General features: G+C 34.3%; 1 protein-coding gene across 1 annotated transcript in view; it reads left to right on the top strand.

Moving 5' to 3' along the window:
* The first annotated feature begins 489 nt into the window (after nucleotides 1-489).
* CCDC81_1 (Coiled-coil domain-containing protein 81) overlaps nucleotides 490-23,072 on the top strand; it is a 43,653-nt gene continuing 21,070 nt past the window's right edge. The window contains exons 1-4 of the mRNA XM_051210952.1: nucleotides 490-571; nucleotides 6,175-7,207; nucleotides 12,497-12,761; nucleotides 22,449-22,649. Of these exons, the coding sequence (XP_051070979.1) occupies nucleotides 531-571; nucleotides 6,175-7,207; nucleotides 12,497-12,761; nucleotides 22,449-22,649 (1,540 nt within the window). The 5' untranslated portion in view covers nucleotides 490-530. The remainder of the gene's footprint in view (nucleotides 572-6,174; nucleotides 7,208-12,496; nucleotides 12,762-22,448; nucleotides 22,650-23,072) is intronic.

Genomic DNA, 23,072 nt, shown 5'->3' with positions numbered 1-23,072 from the left:
TCACTCAAAATTTCGCACTTCATTTTCACAAGTGTTTGAGCATAAAAACTATTATTCTTGGGTATGAGAAATCTCGCTGTTATTATTTTGGGAAAACTTTTTTCTCTTAGTCGAATAATGTGAAATCTTACATTGTAATTCACGGGGACGAAAACAAACAACCATGCACTAGATGACCAAAAGAATTTAGCCTTTAAAACTGCGTTCCGAAAATCTAAAAGAAAGATTTGAATCTTTGATGCTAAAGATGCAGATATTTTATGGAGTGTTCTGAAATGTCTAGTTCACGAAACGTTAGGTTAGTAATCATTTATATATAGATACAGAAAACTGAAGGTAGAAAATATCATATTTTGCAAGCTATTTCAAATAAAATGACGAAAAAACGTTATTTTTGAGGGAAGTCATATGGATTACGTTCACTTCTCAGTGTTGAACATAAGGTGCTTGTTTTATGCGACCTCTACTCTAAGCGTTATTTTGAAAAGGTTTCCAACGACGCCGGGTCATATGTGCCGTACAGTTTATAAATGAGCATTGGAAATAAAAAATATTCTCAGATCTCTAGTTTGTAAGTTAATACTTTTTAATGTAATTTGCGCTTGTGAACGCACTTACTTCTTTTATGTCTTTGTATTTCATGTCATATTTTTCGAAACTGTTAGCGAAAGTAGGTGGAACCCAGGAAATATCAAATATCTAAAGCGAGGAAAGCTTCTTTAAATTTGTGCGTGGTTGATGACTGTAAATTCATGCGGCTGAAATGATGTGGCGCCTCTTGTCGGTAGTCTTATTAGATCTTACAACACTTTATAACATTTTATTCAATAATTCTCTAAAGTTTGACTGAACTCGATATTTCATATGAGCTCGATTTTAATTTCACCAAGTGTTTTTATTATCTTTCGCGTGATGCACCCAGGTAAAGCTATTCCATCGGTCTCCATTAGTTGTCTTTACTTGGGAAATTTAGATTATGATAAGTAGGAAGCTATAAATTAATAGCTTAATTTGGTAGCTTAAATATGTTTGTGTCGTTCACAGCAGTTTCTTCAATCCTCAACATAACTTACAGTCATATTTTTTACTGGAAATTGTGGTTGACCTGGTACATTTGAAATGCATCTATAAGACCTGCTTTTTTTTATTTAAATGGTGGCTTCGGGCCTCATCATTTTACTTTCAGTGTGTATATATGTGAAGTTCTGGCTTTTCTATGACCTTGGTTATTGAAGTGTCTGATACCGTTTATCTTTGTAAGGCGTCTCATTCATCTGTCGTTCGAGGAAAGATGCGTGACCTTATTTTCAGTTTAACCCTGGGTTTAATTAACGTTCATTTAGATATATCTGATGCATTTATGTAGTGGCACATTTCACAGTAACGAACAGAACTGATCTTGAGTGTTATTTTACATATAAATATTTTATTGTGAGCGCCCTTGGCCATGAGTCAGTCAGTCTTCATAAACCTGTTAGGTGATGAACAAGTAACTTGTTGAAAAATGCATGACGTAACTCATCTAGAATTATCTATGGTACATCGGAAAGTCTTAAGTATTGATGGCATTTGATAAAGGAGTTGCTGTGTTAGTTTCAATGTTATAAACACCGAAAGTCGACTCTTTCAAAGTTTTCAATTAGAGATCTGATAAAAATTATATGATGGTCAAAGTAACAAGGTTTAATAAAAGTATCATTTTTAAGTCCGTTTAGAGCTTTTGTAGTGTGGAAAAGCTTGAGGGCAATGCAGCAAAAAAATCAGGTTAAAATACATAAGTTAGTAAACGTTTTCGAAATATATGTTGAAAGACCGTACTTACGTTCCTGTGTGTTGTACGGCTGTAATCAACCTCAAGGATATCGAAATGCATATTTGAGAAATAGCTCCAAACTAAACATTATCTACCAAAAAATTGGTAGCAATCGATCTTAACATTTACTATGCTATAACATGATTATTATTCAGAATAGTTATACATTACGCGTCGAGTATTTTGTCATTAGTATGGGTTTACATTGTTCCAGTCACTCGAAATTACTCAGCTAAAGTATTTTACAGGACTGGTATGTTCGAAAGCGCAAATCAGATTGTGTCCAAAAACGATCTGAAAGTCCGTGTAGAACATGCTATTGTAAAGACTTGTATTCGTTTCTCCAGTGACCCTTACTAATTTTATGTGGTTAGCAGTTTACGCTTACCTATCTTCTCAAGACTGCATATCTTGAAGAGGTTCTGTTGAACAGCTTTTTCATACACACAGTTTCCTTTATTATCTTAAGGAGAGCAAGAACAAAGATTGGCGCACCAATCCTTTTTCTTGCTCTCTGAAAAGCTTTTGTCTACTAGTCTACATACATGCAGCGTTTGTCCTCTGTGTTTTGATCTAAAACGTTATCATTTCCACTATTTGACAACAAGCATCACAAACGCCTAAACAATATTGATGCTCTTAAATGCTCGTTGTTGGTTAGTCATTAAATTTACTGCTTCCAGGTTGTCCTCGCTCATTTACATGTAAAAAGCTTAAACTCCGAGGGATCAATTACTTGATTATATTTATCATCATAATAGGGGGAGGATGTGTTTGTTAACAGTGAAAGCTAAGAAAAAAAACAGCAGACAGCTCATGTTTTAGCGTTTATTAAAAGCGCATTTTATGATAACACTGTAATATCGTATCCAATATATTAACATCACTTGTGTTGCTTTCTCTATTTTAGTAAATGCGATGTTTGGAATGTCGATATATGGATCTAAGTTAGGTCATCAATGTGACTTGACTGCATAAAGGAGCACCCTTGATTATAGGTTCATAATCTGCAAGATCCATTTGATTACTCTGAAATGTCAGTAAAATCAGCTATTCACTCTCTCTTGGTTTCTCGCATAGAGTATCTGAAGTGTTTACGTCTAGTTTTCGTGCTTTTAAGGCTACAAAGTAGTACGGTATAAAAGGTTGGTAATTGGTCAGTATTTAATTTTGATTAGAAGAAACTTAAGTTATGTAAAAGGCTTTTGAATTTTAGTTTTAGAGGGTTCCTTACCAATTATAGCTAAGCTGATGCATTATCGAGTACTTGACATGCAAATCTATCTCATTTGTTCCACCTTTGTAATAAACGCTTATTACGTGAAAAAGATATCATTTAGTCAGTCAACTACAACGTAGAACCAGGAACATATATGCAAGTTGCCACACCTCATTAGCACAACAAGATGAACACCAAATTCATTAGAAAATTACTTCAATGGTAGTAATATATAGAAGAAAGTTTCCGTATAAGGATATAGTACAGGAAGAAAGAATTAGTTCGTAGAAAGAAAGATATGAAGTGATTTTAATCTCATAGCTTAACGGAAGACAGAGAGTGTATGCATCTACGCCATCGTGATCGGTTCTGAGCCATATTATCCAGAGTCTCCAACTATTGGTTACGATAGTCACATGGACACCAACCAAGTAGTCCGCATCTACCAACATGACTCAGACTAGAAGATGGTGACTTCAAGCACTGATGCCACGTTTTGGTTTGGCCGCCCCTAACCTTCTTCCAACCATCTCCAATACCGGATAGCATTGCACGTCGTGGTAATCGGTGTTCAGGCATACGCAACACGTGATCCAACCATCTTAGTCGATGAGGATTTACAACCTCATCGACTGATTTACCATCATTCCCTACTAACCCGTGTCTAAGTTCACTATTACTTACCCAGTGATCCCAGCAGATGCTGGCAATATTTCTAAGCCATATGTGGTCAAATACTAATAGCTTACGAGTATCTTCTTTTCTTAATGTCCGGGTTTTGTAGTCGTGAAGTTGAACAGAGTGAACTGCTGCGCAGTATACTCGTTCCTTAATTGATAGACGAATATTTTGCCTTTGCCATAGGTGACGCAAGTTTGCAGAAGCCAATAGATTTTTTCGAATCCGTACTGAGGTTTCGTCAGGCGCCAGCCCATTAGGGCTGATCAGACTTCTAAGATAAGTGATGTTGTCGACGCGTTCGACCATTTGGCTGAGGCATGCAATTTTCTGTTAAGAAATGTGACTTTGTCCACTTTACTTTCACTAATAACATGCAGAAACATCGTTTGCTGCAAGTCGAATACCACTGAGCATTTACATCTTTTGAAAATATACTTGCGCAAATAACTAGCATTTTATTGCAGGAGTGTTTGAAACAGTTTTGTCTTTTGCTGGATCAATATTTAGGTAATGATGAAGTTAAAAGTAGGACGACAAAAACGTCATGAACGCATTTTTGATCATGGTGATTTGAACGTATGTCAATCATGTTCAGGTATTGCCTATCTTGAAATACTATCTCAGATAGGATAAGAGTGTGTCTGAAGGTTGTTAAAAATATGACCATTTCAGGGAGATATAGACATAACCTTTCTGTAATCCGTAGTTTTCATACTCCATGGCTGTAGAAGGCAAGTGAAAGTTCTAGAATAGTTATTGAAGATTCACATAAACTCATTTTTCAACTTCCCTTAAATCACTCGTAACCAAGTGAAGAACGAACTAACAGCAATTAATAAAAACGATTTATTGAAGTAAATGTTTGGTTCGTGAACCAAATTACTTTGAGCACTCTTGAATATTGATAAATCTAAGACTTTTCGTGATGTTTATTATGCATATCATATGATTTTAAATCGAGAATTCAGTGGGTTGTTAAACATTATCGTCAGATCATTTGATTAGTTTCCTACTCAATTACTTTCAATGTCCGATTATTGCAACCCATCTTCTATTAGTTGCTGTATAACTAAAAATTAGTAATGTAATTCTGACCCAGAACGAAAAAGCACTATGGAACGATAATTGAATTTTTTCAAAAAACTGTTATCATGGTTAATCTTATTTCACTCATACCTACCTTCTATATCCCATAGCTTCCTCACTTTTCCAGTGGTTTCTCCGACTGCAGAACATGTAAATGTAGCTAATGGTCTTCTATGCAATCACATTTTTCAGGTCTTTGTAGACGTATACGTCATTATATTTTGTGGCATAAAATAGTTTATAACAGCGTTTTACTTACTGACCTATGAGGAGAAGTATCTTATGCTTAACTAGCCATTTTGATCAATGATCTTCCTCATCTAACAACTTCCATCATATTTCGCTTATACTTGTCAACTACAGTCCCATATTTTCAGAAAAATTTTAAGTTACATAGTTTTCGAAGTGCTTTGAAGGATCTTACAAAGTACACAGTATACCTACTTTAAAGATTTACTAAAAAATTAAACCACTACCAATCGAATCATTTGTTTAATTAGCCAAGTTAATTGCCTTATATTCATATTTATGGTGGTCGGTTTCTTTTTGACAAAGTGCTTGATTCTTAAAAGATACCGATATGACACCTTACTTAAATAAACTGCAGTTATTTGAAAGTTTTAGACAAGGATTCTTCTAAGATTACCCAATGGTTTCAATCCATAAAGCACTATTTTCTACCGCTCAATATGCTTTTCGAGCAGAGCTAATAAATAGCAATCTTCATCTTATGATCTGATTATCATCTAAGACTTCATTTTGAAACTCCTAAAATCTAGTTATGAATTAGGCTATTGATCTCAGGTAACATCCATCCCTTTTTATTTAAATATACGTACTCGGATAAGCAGTAAAATAGATTAGATAACTTTATACTTTAATCAGACTTGTTGCTTACGGACGTAAAGCAATCAGATTAAACTTGCCAGTAGAAATGATTAGTATAAGAAACAATGATTTTTACCGTGACAGACAATACTGCCGTATTCACTCTTCTTTTTTTATTTGCCTTCGAAACATTTTCCGGCGGTTAACTATTTGTAGAACTAAGGATCTAAAAAACATATATCAAACTTCATATTAGTTGCGGATTGCTTTGTTTGATTATTTCTGTTTTCTTATAGTTAAAGAGCAGGTATTGAACTGAACTGGACATATATAAGAAGTTTACTAATTTTACAATCAAATAAAATCTTTAGTTAATATGTGGTTTTATCTAGTAAAACCATTGTTTATTGTTTACTTGTAAAACAAGAGCAATTGATGTATTCGCTGATTGTGAAATAAATAAGTAAGCTTAGGTTACCGAATTCAATAGGGCTATTGTTCAAAATTGATTATAATAAATTTGTATATTTTTGAATTTATATTTTAGCAGGCCTAATGATAGAGATGTACCCCGAGCTCCTGCGCTGCCAAATAGAACTTCAGCACGTAGTTGGCATAAAAGCGAATCAAGTAGTAAAGAAATGAAGAAGTTAAGCAAAGAGCTGCCTCATGTAAAAAGTTGTGCTTCGAAATGCCAACAAAGTAATCAGAAACAATTAGTAAACATCACACCATCTGCTTGCATATCCAAGTTCTCTCTTAAATCGGTTAACGACAAAGAAATCAAGCATTTAAATTTTAATAGAATAACAAACATTCAAATTGATGTAAAACCGTCCACTACTTATACTTCAGCCGCTACAAATAATACACATAGGTTAAGACGTTCAATAATTCGAAAAGATGAAAAGGATTTTTTAAGCAGTTTTGAGAAAAAATATTCTATACACAATTATAATCCTTTAAAATTAAATAATAACTGTCATATAAGTAAACCAGATTACAAACATGCTCTTAGCTTGACAACTGGCAAGTCAGAACTGGTAAAAAAGGTGTCAGTTAATCAATCTGATCATTCTAAGTGTAGTAATTATCTTTCATTAAATGGAAGTCAGTTATCTTCATGGTTATTGCAGTGTGACAATGCTTCTACGACATTACATAATAAAAAAGAAGCGATAGATTCAACTCCACGAGGATACGTCAACAGCTATTTATCTTCACAGCCTTTTATAAAACAATCAACTAATGTAGTAGTTGGGTCAGGAAAGAGCATTGATTTCAATGAGCAGAAATCAAATGGGAAAGCTAAACGTGTTTCAAATGAGTTGAATACAATCAGTTCAGGGTATTCTATAAAAAAACATAATAATCGCAATCACAAAACCTACAACAAACCAACAAACATCAATGCTTCGAAATATTATCGATGTTCAGAAATCGAGCCGAGTGAGCAGTTAATTGATAATGAATTTGATGAGAACGTAAATTCTAGTGCTGCCAAGTATTATGATATTAACTCTACAAATGTAACAGATTGGGGTAGTGTTTCTTCATCTGAATGGGGTGATGATATGTGTGTAAGTAGTTAGAAGACATTCATATTTTTATTCATTCATTAGTTTTCACAAATTTGTCTGGAGATAATTTTCACTATGAAGTAACTTAGTGAAGCGTTTTTTTTACAGATCTGTACATAAACATAACATTGTATTTAAAACTTAGCAATGAGTCTTTTCAAAGTTTAAGTCATACACAATAAGACATAGTTCGAGTGTTTTGTTAACTTTTCGTACCAGTAACATAGCAGTAAACCTTTGTATATACTTCCTAATCACTAAACTTTTGTTGGTTATAACTGAGTAATTTTTATCAGGCAGATAAAATATACAAATTGACATCGATCTTAGAAAATGGAGGGTTGTTTTTTAAAAGTAGCAAGCAGTTGGCTTCAGTTTAAAATTATTAGTTATATTTCACAAAAAGTCGTTTTTTCCCTTTCATTTTAAAAATAAGCTATTCTCAAGAGAAAAAAATAAATAATGGATTTAAAATACTTAAATTCCAATTTCTAAGATATCGTAAATAATCAAACCATAATCGGATGGTTAGACATGGTTTGAATATTCAGATCCTACGACTCCGCCCCATCCATTTTATTTCAGAATAAATTATTACTACTGAGTTCCAGTATCAATCAAGTGAACATCAATATCTTACATAGTCTAACCAATAAATTAACTAATCACGTAAAGTCAGATATTAGTAACTCATGGCTAAAATTACTAGAGGGTATCAAACAACCCTCAGCCAACGATTAAGGGTTTAATACTTTATGATACACTGTTATGTTTAGCTGATCTAGTTACTAGTGACTATTCACTCAAGTCAATCAAACACAATAGTGACATTTAAGACCCAGGTCTGTTGCTGCCACTTTGACATGGTGATCGGGCTTACCTATCGTGATGAACCTTTCGGGCTATACAAACCGAAACAATCGTTTCTCAAGGTCATATCATGCCAGGTAGGTCGATTGAAGAGCGGTTAGACTAAAAGCAGCAAACCCAGGGTCCGAGGACGAAGTCGTACTGCTGACTGTACAGAGGTGTAACGACAGTAAGGTCTTTCTTTCAGACAACTAGCATAACAGCGATGCTGTCTTCTCACAAGAAGGGGTGGGGTTAGAAAAGGCCGACCATAAAAATGCATACCTCATCTCATCCCGCGAATATCCTTCTCTGGTGGCAAGGTCTCAACAAGTACAAAGCTAACACAAAAATTATCCACAAAACGGTCGTTTGTGATCACCCTCAAGAAGTTGTCCCTTGGGTGTTGTGGTCATGCTCTCAGATCACTAAGACCACCTCTAACCCAATTTCCTTTTCAGGTACCTCTAGGAGAACCGTTCCACGGTGTGGGCGACCGGGAAGTGAAAACCGTCCTCATACCTCTAACAGCACTCAAGACCACTAACTGACTGAGATCCAGGTATCTTTCCCTATAAGATTTAAGTTATTCAGTCTTACTTTATTTACAAAATAATAAGAAGTTTCGGGTACTATCGATTTACAGTTTGAAGGATACCGCATGCTTATACATATTGACATACTGTACGGAAAAATGATTCTAGAATGCATATAGATAGGTATTTATTCTTTGACCTTACATATCTACTAGTCAAATAGTAATCCAAAGTGGTTTATCGAAAGTCTATGTTCAGCATTACTAAAGAAAAGAAGTTTTGCTTTATATTAACTCTTTTTTCAACCATATTGAGTAAATGCTTACTTAGTAGGTAAACAAGATAATTAACGGAAGAATGCTTAATAGAGCCATATGCTTTCAGAGGTTCATCCTATTCTAACAGCGGTCAACCATAAATACTAATTGCCCCAAAGATATCAAACCATTTGCCAACACAAGAAACTCGGAAATTGGGAGTTGGTTAAAGTCTAGATATTTTTGGACATCAAAAATAGAAAAGAAACAAAGGGAGAAAAATAATGAAGTTAAGCTCAGAAATGATCAGAAGAGATTAATAACAACTTGAAGTAAAGGAAAATAACTTATCTGGACTTTTATAATAATTTTCTGGTCATAGTACTCAGAGTCTTCGTTCATTGATTTATAACATATCCTAGTAATAAACTAAAAAGCATGAATGTGTTCATATGCATCAAATTAAAAATCAGACAAAACCTAACATTTCAGTATGAATAGCAATTTCTTTGGGTTTTACGTTTAGTAGACAAATTATTTTTCTCAGATCAGTGATCTCACGGACTGACCTAAGTTTTTACCCAAATGTTTTTACTCATCATCAACACTGCTTGAATATTTCAAACAGACGTCTTCCTATACGTCTGTATTTAGCATGTATTTTATTTTTCCATAATGCCATAGGTCCATACTACATTAAACGGTACTTAAACCGTCCAAAAGAGTCCTGTGTCAACAATTCGTTCTTGTAAATAAGTTTTTATGTTGATTATATATATGGATGTAAAGAGGTATCCTATCACAGGCTCATATGGCCTAGTTTCTGTAAGATTTAAGTAACGTTGTGGACAAATTATTAAAAGCACTTTTGAAATGTATACATAACATTTAATTGATACTTTGATAGAACAAAGGAAGATGATTTATTTTATACAATAGGAAGAAACCTATTCTTACTAATATGCATTGTTTTAGAATTAAATTAAAGTTCAGTTAGGTTTTTGTTAAAAATATACACTTTGTGTGTATCTAAGCAACCAAGCTTCTTTTACTTGATAAGGAATTATAACGAATGATTTAATATCACAAATGTGGCCGATTATATAAATACAACAAATATTAACATAAATCTACAAAAAATAACAAATGTGAGTTTTGTCCTTGATTTTTAATGAGTGTGTCGTGTCATATACTTTTGATTAGAGAAATATAAATTTTTCATTAATGCAGTTCAAAGAATGCTCTGGACATATGTTTTGCGGTTGTGATCATTAATAAACAATTTGTATCTGAAAACCTGAGTATATATATCCCCTTTTCTAAAAACCCGTTTCCTCAGGTTTGTTTGTAATAGATTTCAAGACAAAGTTCAGTGTTCAGTAAGTGAGCATAAAACTAGTTTCACACGTCTAAAAACTGGAAGTTCTTGATTCCGAGTTAGTATTAAAACCTTGGCCGACTAGACATATCCGACACTCGTGGCACTACAGAAATGCCCCATAATAGTACATTTTTATGTAGTAAGTAATTTAAAGGTACTAAGAATATTGTACCGATTTCTGCTGAATAATGACGGTACATTAATTGTAAACTAACTACTAGTTTAATTGCTGATCTAAATTATGTTACCTGCGTAATCGGCATTCGAAATACTGGAGATTGGCAATTATAAAAAGAGTGTAACGTCTATGTTAGGATGCATAGTATTTATTTTTAAAAAAAGATTAAAGGAGGATTACTTTGTCGACCTGGCTATAATTGTTCGTGACATAATTTTCCAGCTGTATGAAATTGTCGAAGAATGCTCCTGTAGGCAACTTCTTGTTCCTCAAAATAATGTTTTCCTAAGTAATAATATATTACATCTGAGGGATTGTTTTGTTCAACAATTTAGGCCACTTTTCAACTTTTTTCTCTCAAATAAACATATTAATACTGATCTCAGTTTATTAATTTACACTTAAAAACAATAGATAAATTAAGGTTTACATTTGGCAAGTTATTCAAATTTTTATCAATGCTTAATCTATTTTTCGCAACTTTAATAAAAAGTTCTATGATTTTGGTCAAACAAAATATATTCGCTTGACAAATTAGTGATTAACAATTTGATTATTGAAGACCTTTTGAAATATATATCTGTATATTTAGTATGGAGTTGATAAATTTCATAAATTTTACCAGAGTTAATAAACAATAAATATCGAGGGAAAATTTATACGGAAATTTTAAAAATCTATTTCTTAACTCTTTGATTGAGATCATGAATCGATCAATGTTAGACCACCATTGAAAAACTGCATCTTGGATGCGCATTGTTGAAAAGTCCCATATTAGGACACAACAGACGTTCAGTTCTTCCAGGTTTTCAGTAATAATCTAACTCTGATCGATTCATGATCTCAATCAAAAACTCGATGATCTCCTCGACCTCATATGGGTGTTTCTTAATTATTCTATTCCATTATGGCGTAAATTGCAGATTACTTTGAGAAACGGAATAATTACACTTGTGTTCTATTTTAATTTTTGTGTGAGTTTTCTGTTTATGTTAAAACGAGATATTTGGACAAATAAAAAAATTTCATAAAATACTGAAACAGTTGCTCCTTTTATATTTTTAAAGATTCTGTTTCTAAATTGACTGAAGCAGATTTTATTGGCTCAGTAGTCAAACATTTTATGTTGAGTCTGTACTTATAATTTATATTCAGATTTAAAAACTAATAAAGAAAACGGACATTTTTTGTCTGTCTAGGTACATGAGATACATGCATGTATGGCATACAGGAGAATCTTTTCTGTTCTCTGTGGTGAATAATTTAATGAGACAGACTAATCAACTTTTAATGCCAGACTAGTACAAAGTGTTATCCTCAGATGAATACACACTATTAACAGAATTTTTCAAAATTTGTATTGGTGTTTTGAGACAACAATTTTCATATATAAGGTTGTGATTTGATGTTGAAAAAAAGTTAGATGACAACTTCACTAGCTTATTCTAAACTGAATGTGTCGATGACCTTTTTTAGGTCAACTTATCTTTTTATTAAATGGGGTTGAAGAGCTTACATACCTATCTGAGGATCGTATTTGGGATTTACTTGAAGCTAGCACAGATAAATTTGAAAAGTCGGTAATATAATCAGGTCACAGGTACCTGAACATCATTATGATTGTGAACCGGGTGAGATTACTGAAAAAGGTCATGTAATTCAGATCATTTATTTTGTTAATAAAGGATAAACAACAAAAATTACCATTTGTATTCAAATTTTTTACAAGTTTTTTCGTTGAACTTTTTTGTTAGCTGCAGGACTAAGAATTTTTACGAAAGGTCTACTGTTATTCATTCATTCATATAGTCATTAAGTCAAACAACCGATAACGTTGCTTATAAAAACGAATATATATATATATATATATATATATATATATATAGAAACGATGGTTAATCATGTTTATAAAATGTGCGTGCCTTTCATTTTTTTTAATGTCCCCCCTCCATAACTGACTTTTAACTTCAATAATTCATTACCTTTTAAAAATATTTATTGTTCTGTTTTCGTTTTCATTTAATTTTTTAAACATGAAATTAAATAATTACCCACAAATATACTAATATATCCTTACGTCATTTTAAGGAGTTTGATCGTCAACAATCTTTCCGTGTACATGAAATGTTTGAGGAAATCGATCGGATTTTATTTGATAACTCGAATCTAGATCTACAAGATTCAATACTGAGGTATACATCAATAACAACAACAAATGTTTACGATGAACCGTCTCAGCATATCAATACTTCAAATATTATCAATTCGCCTTCATGCACGGATGATTATGATTCAATGGGTTTAGATAATTTTGCGTTAATGTCTTTAGATTCAATTGAAAATCGAAATCCACGTAAGCCATGTTTTTTTAAAATCTAAAATTCTATTTAATTTTAATTTTTCTTGTGCGAACTGTACAAAAAGTTGATCAATGTGTGTGCAAACCTTATTTATTGAAAATATCTGTCCAGCACAAGGATTTTGTTAAGAAAAAACTGATGTTAATCAATCATATCTCACCAGGCTCAAGGTGGCTATATAAGTCGATTGACGAGAATAACTTTACTGCATTTCATTATGAGTTTGAGTTTAGTCTCTTGAATATCCCGTAATTTCGAGCCAGTATAGTATTTTGCCTATTTATTAATAATCTATTTTACTGATGGTTAAAAAGTTCACTCCATGAATGCTATTCATTACAAACCTTGGAAAAAACATACAATCCTCTCTAATCACATCAGTATTTTCATATAAAATACAGTTGTATATCTCTTGAAAGTGACATTGTCTGAAAAATTTTCTACTCTAAATCATATTTCGTTCTTTAGCTGAGTTTATGAATTCGATTTATAATTGTATTTAGTGCCTAGTAGAGGTTTTAATCAGCTTTGCTCAGTAAAAATGATATTTATTTATCTATTTACCAGTTTTATTGATTTCGTGTCGGGATGATTCTAATGTTATATGTGTGGTAAATTCCAATCACTTTAGAATAACTGGTATAATTCTAAACTTAACGTTAGTTTAGCAGCTTTGAAGATATCTTAACTTAGACCCCAAATGTTTAATGGAGTAACTACCGTGAATTGACGAATAATCGAAAGCAAATAATTACTACATACGTTTTCACTCTGTTACAAGGTAAACACTAAAGATTTTTAGCTCAGTCAGCAAGAACACCGAAAGCACTCACTCTTTAGTAGTTTTACGTCTTGTAAAAAGTAAGTTCAGTCTAGAGTTATTTTAGACAATATTTTACTCTTATGATCGTTCTCAAAAATTACAGTAATAAATGCATTTTATTCTGGGTTAAGTGTAAATTAAACTTTCCTTAAATCATGCTATCAATATCGATCATGCACCAGTTAGGCTACTCTAAATTTTAGCGGATGAAGCGCAAAAAGTAATTGTAATTCATAGCTGGAAATTTTCGTAATATGATTGCAAACAAGGATTCAACATACAATCAATTAGTGAATTGGATATTGGATGTTTAAAATGGGACGGAAAATTATTATAAGAGGGATAGGGCGCGAAATAAGTGATTAGAAGTATTTAAGATTGACGCATATATATGCTGTCATTGAAACAGAAGAACCAAGCAACTAAGGTAACAGTGTTTCAAGCGAATCACTAATTATCATTATAATTCTTCACTTATCTATGCTTACTATACTTAGTTAATAATAATTAAGTTTTATCTAATGAGTATTTCCCAATGCATCAGTTTGCTTGGAATTAAATTGCATTTTACTATTGGCTAACTTAATGAATGAATTTATAACCATACGTTTCTTTCAACCAATTTAGCCGGCTAGCAGTGCTCATTGTGATGGCCTCTACTTAGGCATCTATTACGCGTGGATGCTTTTAATTGGCAATGATTTTACGGGACTTTACACATAAAACCGCTCATTCCGTTATAAATTTCAAGCAATCTGATCATACACTTACTTGTATAAATATTTATATACGAAAAGTATCCTTATTTTGCTTAACTTCTAATTTATCTAGTGTGGCCTTCACCTTTCATAGATGTCATAGCAAGTAAGCGTGTGCTAAGATTATTGGAAATGCATTGTGTTAATATAGCACATAGTTCTGATAAACTTTTTCTTGTCTTTGCATGATCTAAATTTCTATCCTATGGACAAAGTATTTTGAAGTAACACGGACCTAAAATGCTTTATTGATTCACGTGATTATTATCTTGTATTGAATACTCAATCATTTGATACGATCTACATGAATTTTTCTTATTGTATGGTCACTCAGACTTTTCTGAATTCCCCGGCCGATGAATAACTAGTGAACAAGCATAACAATGAGGTAAAAACTTAATAACATTGTACTTAAAAATATACCAATTGCGTAAACAACTAGTACTTAAGGTACATAATATGTCGATAAGCGAAGGGCCTTATGAATAAATAGGTGACACTTTAGTGTCTAAAGCAAAGGATGCCAGATTCACATTTCACTAAAAGTACTCATAGCCCATAGAATGCATGTGATAGGCTTTCATTGAACAGGTTTAACTAGAAAATCTTAACTACAGCCTATGCATTCCAGAACTAACTTCAAATTAAGTCTGCGCTAGCTGAGAAAGTATGTTTATCCAAGATATGTCTAAAAAGAATTTTTGGACGGAAATTTTATATCTTGAGTAATATATTACTCTAAGAACCAGAGTAGTGAACCTTAAAGACAAAAAACAGTACTGAATAAAAAAGTCAAGTTTCCAGAAGGATTTCAAATGAACAGTTACGAACATCTGAATAGTGGCATGGTATGTTATAAATTATAATTTCTCAACAATGAATCGCAGGTAGTGTGATTTTCTAGTCACGGTTTTGTTGACTTCAAATTTATTTGTTTATATGATTCATTTCCCAAGACCATTTAAATACAGTCTGCACAACAGTAAGCATTACTACGTCACTTGCATAATAAGAGGTATCGATCTATTCACGTACTTAGTGAGCGATCCGTTCTATCTTCATGACTGATGTTTGTTCGAAGACAGAAATATAAGACAGTTTGATTTTAGTTACATAAACCATATTAAAATTATCCTCTAAGTAATCATAACACATTTAACCCACTCACCAATGGTTATATTTAACTTGGTCCATAATAACAGTGGTCTATATTTTTACATAAAATTGATTGACCAAAAGTTGGACTACTTATCCAAGTTGTAAGGAAACCAGATTTGCCGTAAATATAAGAAACAATAAAAGAAAACAGAAGCATATTTCATTAGTAGCATTTTTTTCTGTCTCCTATTTTTACTTATTTGATCAATACTGTCTACAAAGTGAAAATTAAGTAATTTTGTGTCAATGTAAATAGAAATTAATTTTAAGAAATTATAAGTTTTGTTAAAAACTATTTTATAGAGTTACTTAGCGTTACACTTTCCTATACGGAATAGTAGATGTTATATTTCAGTGTGTAATACTTTAGAGTGTTACTATTCTGTTGTCAAATATTCATTCATTTGGTTAGTTGTAAGAGTTATCAGATAATCATGTCAAATCAATAAACGTTTTTTACAGCAATCTGATAAAGCCTCATTTTAATGATCCTTACTTGTTATCAACAGGAACAGGTAACCAATCCAGAAAAGTAACCTGAATGAAAAATCGTTTGACATAAAATTTAAGGATAAAACTTTACGTTAGAAAGTGATGATTTAGTTGAAATTGAATGCTTTTCTTGAAATTATTCTAATGAATTAGAAAATATGTAAATAGGTATTGTTGTTTTTTGAGCGTAAATGTACAAGAATTCATGATTAATTAGAAAAACAAAGTATATATCAAATATTTTTATCAACATGGGAGTGGAAATTCATTTGGGTTGTTAAAGACACAAAGCAGTAACTATACACCCTTATTCTACATATGTTTTGTGAATAGAAAGAAGTGCGAATCTGTTTTGTCAATTACTCTCAAGGTTGACAAATGGACACAGTAACGTAAAGATTTCACGCAAGCATGTTTTAGATTTTCAACAGTGAAGCAAAATGTTTGGAACAAAATAAAGTAATATTTTATAATCAATAAGCTAAAGAGTATGAGCGACTCTAAAAGAAAGAGATCTTAAAGTTCACATAAAGCTGTATATCTCGAACAATAGTTTATTCTTTACCATTATTAGAACTTGTAACATAATACATTCTTTTATTAAATTCCAGTAAGGATAATCTTATATTTACTTGATTTATATTCAAAATCAATTATGGTCTTACATTCTGTCATGTTCATGACAACTTAACTTTTCTCTTTGCCCGATGCATAAAAATTCAGTTCATTCTCAAACTTTTACCCATTTACTGCAGTTGATACTAGGAAGTTTTATTGCAAACTTTAATAGATTTTTTTTTAAATGCTAATATTAGCTGAATGACGTGTTGCGTAAAATTCGAAGAATTTTCCTCTAAATTTAAAATAAACGATTATTTATCTGGATATTCTGTGTTCAAGGTGTATTGATACCTCTGACATTGATTAAATGACTTTTTCCAGAATGTTCATAGAAGTTTATTAAAAGTAAATTTGTAAATAGTGTTTATCAGGTTTGATAACGAGCTCATACTACATTTCTTGTCAGGTTCTACGTTGTCTATTATTAATTGACTAACCATATACCATAAACTTTTTTGGTATTTTTGCGTACCAACTATGAAATATCTACGTATCAGCTGATTCTTGTGCAGATTAAGATTTAAAAAACATTATCAAACGGAGTAGGAAAAATGTGATATCTCATTGAGAACGGTATTAATAAAAATCGGTAAGTATTTTCAATAAACAAATCAGTAGCCAAGACTTTTAAGTCATGAAATATAATTGTTTTATTTTTCTAGACTCAGTAGCCAATAGTTGCCTATTTTATGTAAAACCATTCTGAACTAAATTTGACACTTTCTAACTGACAACTTCGTTTAGCTTATGAATCACAATATACCTTGTGAAATCTTAAATATTTCTTGGATTATTTAGCTATCTCAATCTGTTCATTATTAAACAACATCTAACTATAATCATGAGATTTTTACCAAACCTTTGTAATATCTCATTGTACAAAAAGACAATTTTATGAGTAATCATATCGTTAAAATGCAGTATTTAAATAAATTGGCATTACGAATCCTACTTAGTGATAATACCGAAGGAATTTTTATATACTAGTGACAAATAATTCCGCATCTACTTCGTAACATATATTAAATCATATTCTGAAATATATCGATGTCTAACATATATGACATTGTTTCTAAATCATCCTCTTGTCTATTGTGCTAAATCATGAATTAATAACTGAGATATTTTACTTTGAATTATCAAACGATAGATTAATCTGTAAACATTATGATATTTTGTATATTAGTGACTTTATCCAAGAGGCCGAGAGTGGGGAGAGTCCGCTCTCCCTCTCGAAATACTCTCACACGGCCACGCGTATACAGCCTCTGCCAGGGAAGTCCTACTCATTGCCTTCTCGTGGCGAGGGTGTTGTTTACGAAAATGAGAGGACGAAAAGCGAATGTCCGGCGCTTTAACCGGATTCCAAATCAATGGTGCACATGGGCTCCAGTATCCTGCGGGAACAAATGGCGTATGAACCAATCGTTGGTCACCGGCTACCATGGGACTGCATCTCCTTACGATGCTCCACTGCCTTGTGGGTTAGACCTTTAGGTCAAAGGCTCGGGGAGTGGCCCCTAAGATAACCACGTGCTTCGGTTTGGGCACCCGGGCAGTATCACAGCCCACACACAAATTGATGAACTCTTTATGCCTATGGAAATTACCTTTCTCGCTTTGAAAAACAAACAATTGATTCAGATTATTATCATTACAATTATTGTCATTATTAATACTATTATTATTATTACTACTAGTATTGTCATTATTGTTATTATTATTATTATTATTGCTATTATTTTCCACATTATTCACCCTCTTTTATACTTATACAGCGGCTCGTCTTTGGTGGAAATTCGACTGTATCTAAACGTTCTCGAGTCACTGTCCGGTTGAAAATTGTATGTTACCACCGAATACGAGGACTGAAGCAGTTTTTCTGAAACCACGTGCACCATTCAAACTGGCTGCCTTCAACGTTCGCACATTTATGCAGGTCGGACAACAGATAGGGCTGGCTATGTCTTTGGAAAGTCTTAATATTGATGTTTGTTGTCTATCCGAGACCCGTATTCAAGACTCTGGTGAAGTACTACAAATTCGATCTCCATCTGTCGCTTCGAAAAGCTTGTTTTACGTGCGCTTATCCGGGGACCCTGTGGCATCTTCGTCTGGTCTTGCTGGCGTTGGTGTCGCACTAAGCGCTAGAGCTGAGGCAGCACTAGTCGATTGGATCCCCATTAACAGTCGGTTATGTGCTGTTAGATTAGAAAGTTCCATCAAAGTGAGAAGAAATCGGCGTGAGAAACGATGTCTTTTCGTCATCTCCGCCTATGCTCCGACAGATTGCAGCCCGGATGCAATCAGTCAGTCAGCCACAACAATCAAGGATGAGTTTTACCACCAGTTATCTGTTCTTCTCCAGAAAGTGCGTTCGACAGATATTGTAGTACTAGCCGGAGACTTGAATGCTCAGGTCGGGCGTCTAGGCACAGGAGAGAGTCGTTTAGGTGGCCGATGGGGACTCGTTGGTCGCAGGTCAGATAACGGGGACCGTCTACTGCAACTTTGCACAGACCACAACCTGTTTCTGGCTAGCACTAACTTTCGGCACAGTCATCACCGATGTGCCACCTGGTGTCCTCCCTCTGCATCTCAAGCCTGGACTCAGATTGATCACATCGCGATCAGCTACCGCTGGCGTGGTTGTGTACAAGACTGCCGCTCCTTTTGGAGTACCTATCTGGACTCTGACCATGCCTTGGTCTGCGCCAATCTTGCCTTACTTTTCAGTGGCCAACGAAGTGACCACCACCAACGGATTGTTGTTAGCAAGCTGGTTGCAACTTCTGTTGCAAGTAAGTATCGAACCGAGATAGCCTCTAGGCTAGCTACCACTCCACCGAAAAGTATAGATGAGCATTGGTTACAATTGCATGACGCCATGAAAATGGCGGGAACAGTCAGTTGTGGGTTTGCGAAACGTCCCGCTTTTAAGCACTGGGTTTCTCCAGGATCCTTACAACTCATTGAAGCCCGTCGGTCTACTCCGGGTGACCGTGAGTTTGACCATAAACGAAGGATGTTACGTAAGGAAATTGGGCAAAGCTTGCGTAAGGACCGAGAAGCCTGGTGGTCGATGCGTGCTAATGAGCTGGAAGCAGCAGCTGTATCTGGTAACTACCGGAAGCTCTTCCAACTCATCCGAGCCACTGGCAGCAAGAAGTCTGGTGTGAGTGAAACAATCTGCGAGGATGATGGGATGCCAATCACTAACATCCATCGACGTCTTGGACGATGGGCAGAATTTTTCGAAGGGCAGTTCAACTGGCCTGCTGTCCCGGCAACATCGGTCAGACTGTCCTGCCCTCCATGGCCGGTGACGACTGATCCACCAAATGAGGAGGAAGTCCGCAAGGAACTCCAACTCTTGAAGTGTTACAAATCACCTGGCCCAGATGACTTACCTCCGGCTCTTTTTAAAGATGGTGGTGACTTTTGACTAAGGAATTGACGACGTTGTTTACAAAGGTTTGGGAACTAGAGAGTGTACCAACGTCATGGAATGAGTCGATAGTTGTCCCTATCTTTAAAAAGGGTTCACGTCGTTTCTGTAGCAACTGTCGAGGGATAAGTCTACTTCCGATTGCGTCCAAGCTATTGGCTTTCGTCATTCTGCGTAGGTTGTTCAAAACCCGAGAAAGATTGACTCGCGAGGAGCAGGCTGGTTTTCGTTCTGGTCGAGGATGTATTGATCATATATTCACCCTCCGCCTAATGTTAGAACACCGCCATACTTTTCAAAGGCCAACAATCGTAGTGTTTCTTGACATCAGGGCTGCCTTCGACTCGTTGGATAGGACTGTTCTCTGGGATTGTCTATTGAAGAAGGGTGTGCCTGAGAAGTTTATTAACATCCTAAAAGCCCTATATACAAACACCTCAGGCAGAGTGAGGGCATACAACCACCTCTCTCCATTGTTCCATTCGAGTAGTGGGGTTAGGCAGGGTTGCCCAATCTCAGCATTCCTCTTCAACTTTGCCATCGATGACATTCTGGAAACAGCTCTGATGAATGTAAGTAATGGTGGTGTGGATCTGTTGCCTGGAGAAAGACTTCTCGACCTTGAGTATGCGGATGATATTGTCTTACTGTGCGACAATGCCCAAGGCATGCAATCCACACTTAATCAGTTGGCAATCAGTATGGTATGTACTTTGCACCTTCGAAGTGCAAAGTACTTCTACAAGACTGGCAGGATTCTAACCCTGCACTCACTCTGGATGGTGAGCAGATAGAAGTAGTCGAAAAGTTCGTGTATCTAGGTAGCTGCATAAGTGCTGGTGGTGGCGTAACTGATGAGATCAATTCAGGCATAGTGAAAGCCAGAGCGGCTTATGCCAATCTGGGCCATCTTTGGCGCCTTCGTGATGTCATTCTGGCTGTAAAAGGTCGGATATACAATAGCGTCAGTGAGAGCAATTCTGCTCTATGCTTGTGAAACCTGGCCTCTCCGAGTTGAGGACGTTAGACGACTCTCTGTGTTCGATCATCGCTGTCTCCGAAGGATTGCTGACATTCAGTGGCAACACCATGTCAGTAATGCAGAGATTCGGCATCGTGTGTTCGGTCACAGAGACGATAATTCAATTGGTGTCACCATCTTCAAACACCGACTTCGGTGGCTTGGACATGTTCTACGAATGTCGTCCCAGGGAATTCCACGTCGTGCATTATTTGCCGACTCTGGGACTGGTTGGAAGAAGCGGAGAGGTGGTCAGTGCATGACATGGTGTCGTGGTGTGAAAGAAAGCTGTAAAGGACTGGCTTCTGTTGGTCCTTCACGACTCCCTGGTTGGGTCTGAGAGATGGTGCTACACAGTGGCTAGAGACGTTATCAGATATGGCTCAGAATAGAAGCCAGTGGCGATCCTGCTGTAACATTCTTTTACTTTCTTCGTAAAAAGTGGTTGTGTTTCCTTTACCTGAAAGATTTCTTCTGATTGTACCTTTTCGTTCCGTCGTTACTACCACACTACCTTACTCCAATCTCTTCGTCATTGTTCTCTTTTTCTTTTGCGCTCCTTAGTTTCTTTTTCCACTTCTCTTCGAATTCTCATTGTTTTGTGTGGCGCATATATATTGGCGCTCTCTTGTACCAATATTCATGTGTTCAAATAAATAAAGAAGAAGAAACATAAGAATAATGAAAGATACAGTATTTGGCATTAGGTAAATTTTATTTTACTATTAAGTCAATCATACTCAAAACTGACCCAGACCATTCTTTTGTTATAAAGATCTATTTTCACTATCTCAAAATCACAACAAATAACTGTTACTTTATCTTGGATGAAGAACTTCAAATTTAAATAAAAACCATTGTTTAGTAATATAATTGAAAATAAATATCTTACATAATTTAGACATTTACAAACACTAATTTTCCTGCATAGATCATTTATGTGACAACAGTCAATATAATCACTAATTAATTTATTGTTTACAGTATATTTAATGATGATCATCATTAAAACAAGTTAAAACAAATACTATGTCACTACCTTTGAGTTCAATAAATTGTAAATGAATGAATTGTTATTTGTTATGATTATTTACTTGTTTGTTTCAATAACTGACACGTTAAATAATAAATCAGTGAGATAAACAAAGGGAGGCTATAAGAAAATAAATTGGTTTTGTTTAATAATTATTTGAAATTTACAAATTTTGTTTTAAACTAAGTCAAAGTAAACATTCGTTCTCTCTTGTTATGTTACTTGCAGTGCATGTATTTAGTTTGTTTGAAATGATTAATAGAAAAAAGAATTATTATTTAAGTAATTCGTTTGTTTGTTCTTCTTTAATCAAAATATTTTTACAGCTTATCAGTATCCTGATCATCTTAATTCATCAGTTACCAACTGTATAAATAATAATCCTTGTGGAATTCAAGATCATTTATTTTATGAATGTAAAGACTGGTTATCTCGATTCCCACATTTACGTGTTGTTGGTAAACAAATAAAACTTTCTGATGAAAATAAATCTACTTTTCATCATGATGATAGTAATCTCATATCAGGTAGAAAATATTGTTTATTTATTGCTTCAGTATTTGATTTCTAAAAACAGCATACTATGAACTTTCACTAGAAAATATAGGTAATACGTTTTAAGACGAAAACTAGTTTTCATAAAATTATGCTTGGACATAGTTACAAATGAAAGCCTCTCCAATTACTTTACATTTAATGCGTAAATGTGTGTTGTGAAGGTTCTTGTATTAGGCAAAAGCCACAATGATATAACATTTTGCTGTTGGTTTCAGTAGTTTGCTTCTGTAATGATGTTCTCAGACAGCAAGAGTTTCATGAATACCTGTCATTGCTTATTTCGGTTACCTACCGATCAGGATTTATATGGGCTCGCCCCTGAAATAATGAAGACATACACTTCGAAACTTTTCACTGTTTACCTCAGAATAGAAGTCACAATGTAACAATGG

The sequence above is a fragment of the Schistosoma haematobium genome, chromosome ZW, assembly GCF_000699445.3.
Source record: "Schistosoma haematobium chromosome ZW, whole genome shotgun sequence".
NCBI lineage: Eukaryota > Metazoa > Platyhelminthes > Trematoda > Strigeidida > Schistosomatidae > Schistosoma > Schistosoma haematobium.
Note: the sequence above shows the minus strand (reverse complement) of the source record. Positions and strands in the feature narration are given on the sequence as shown.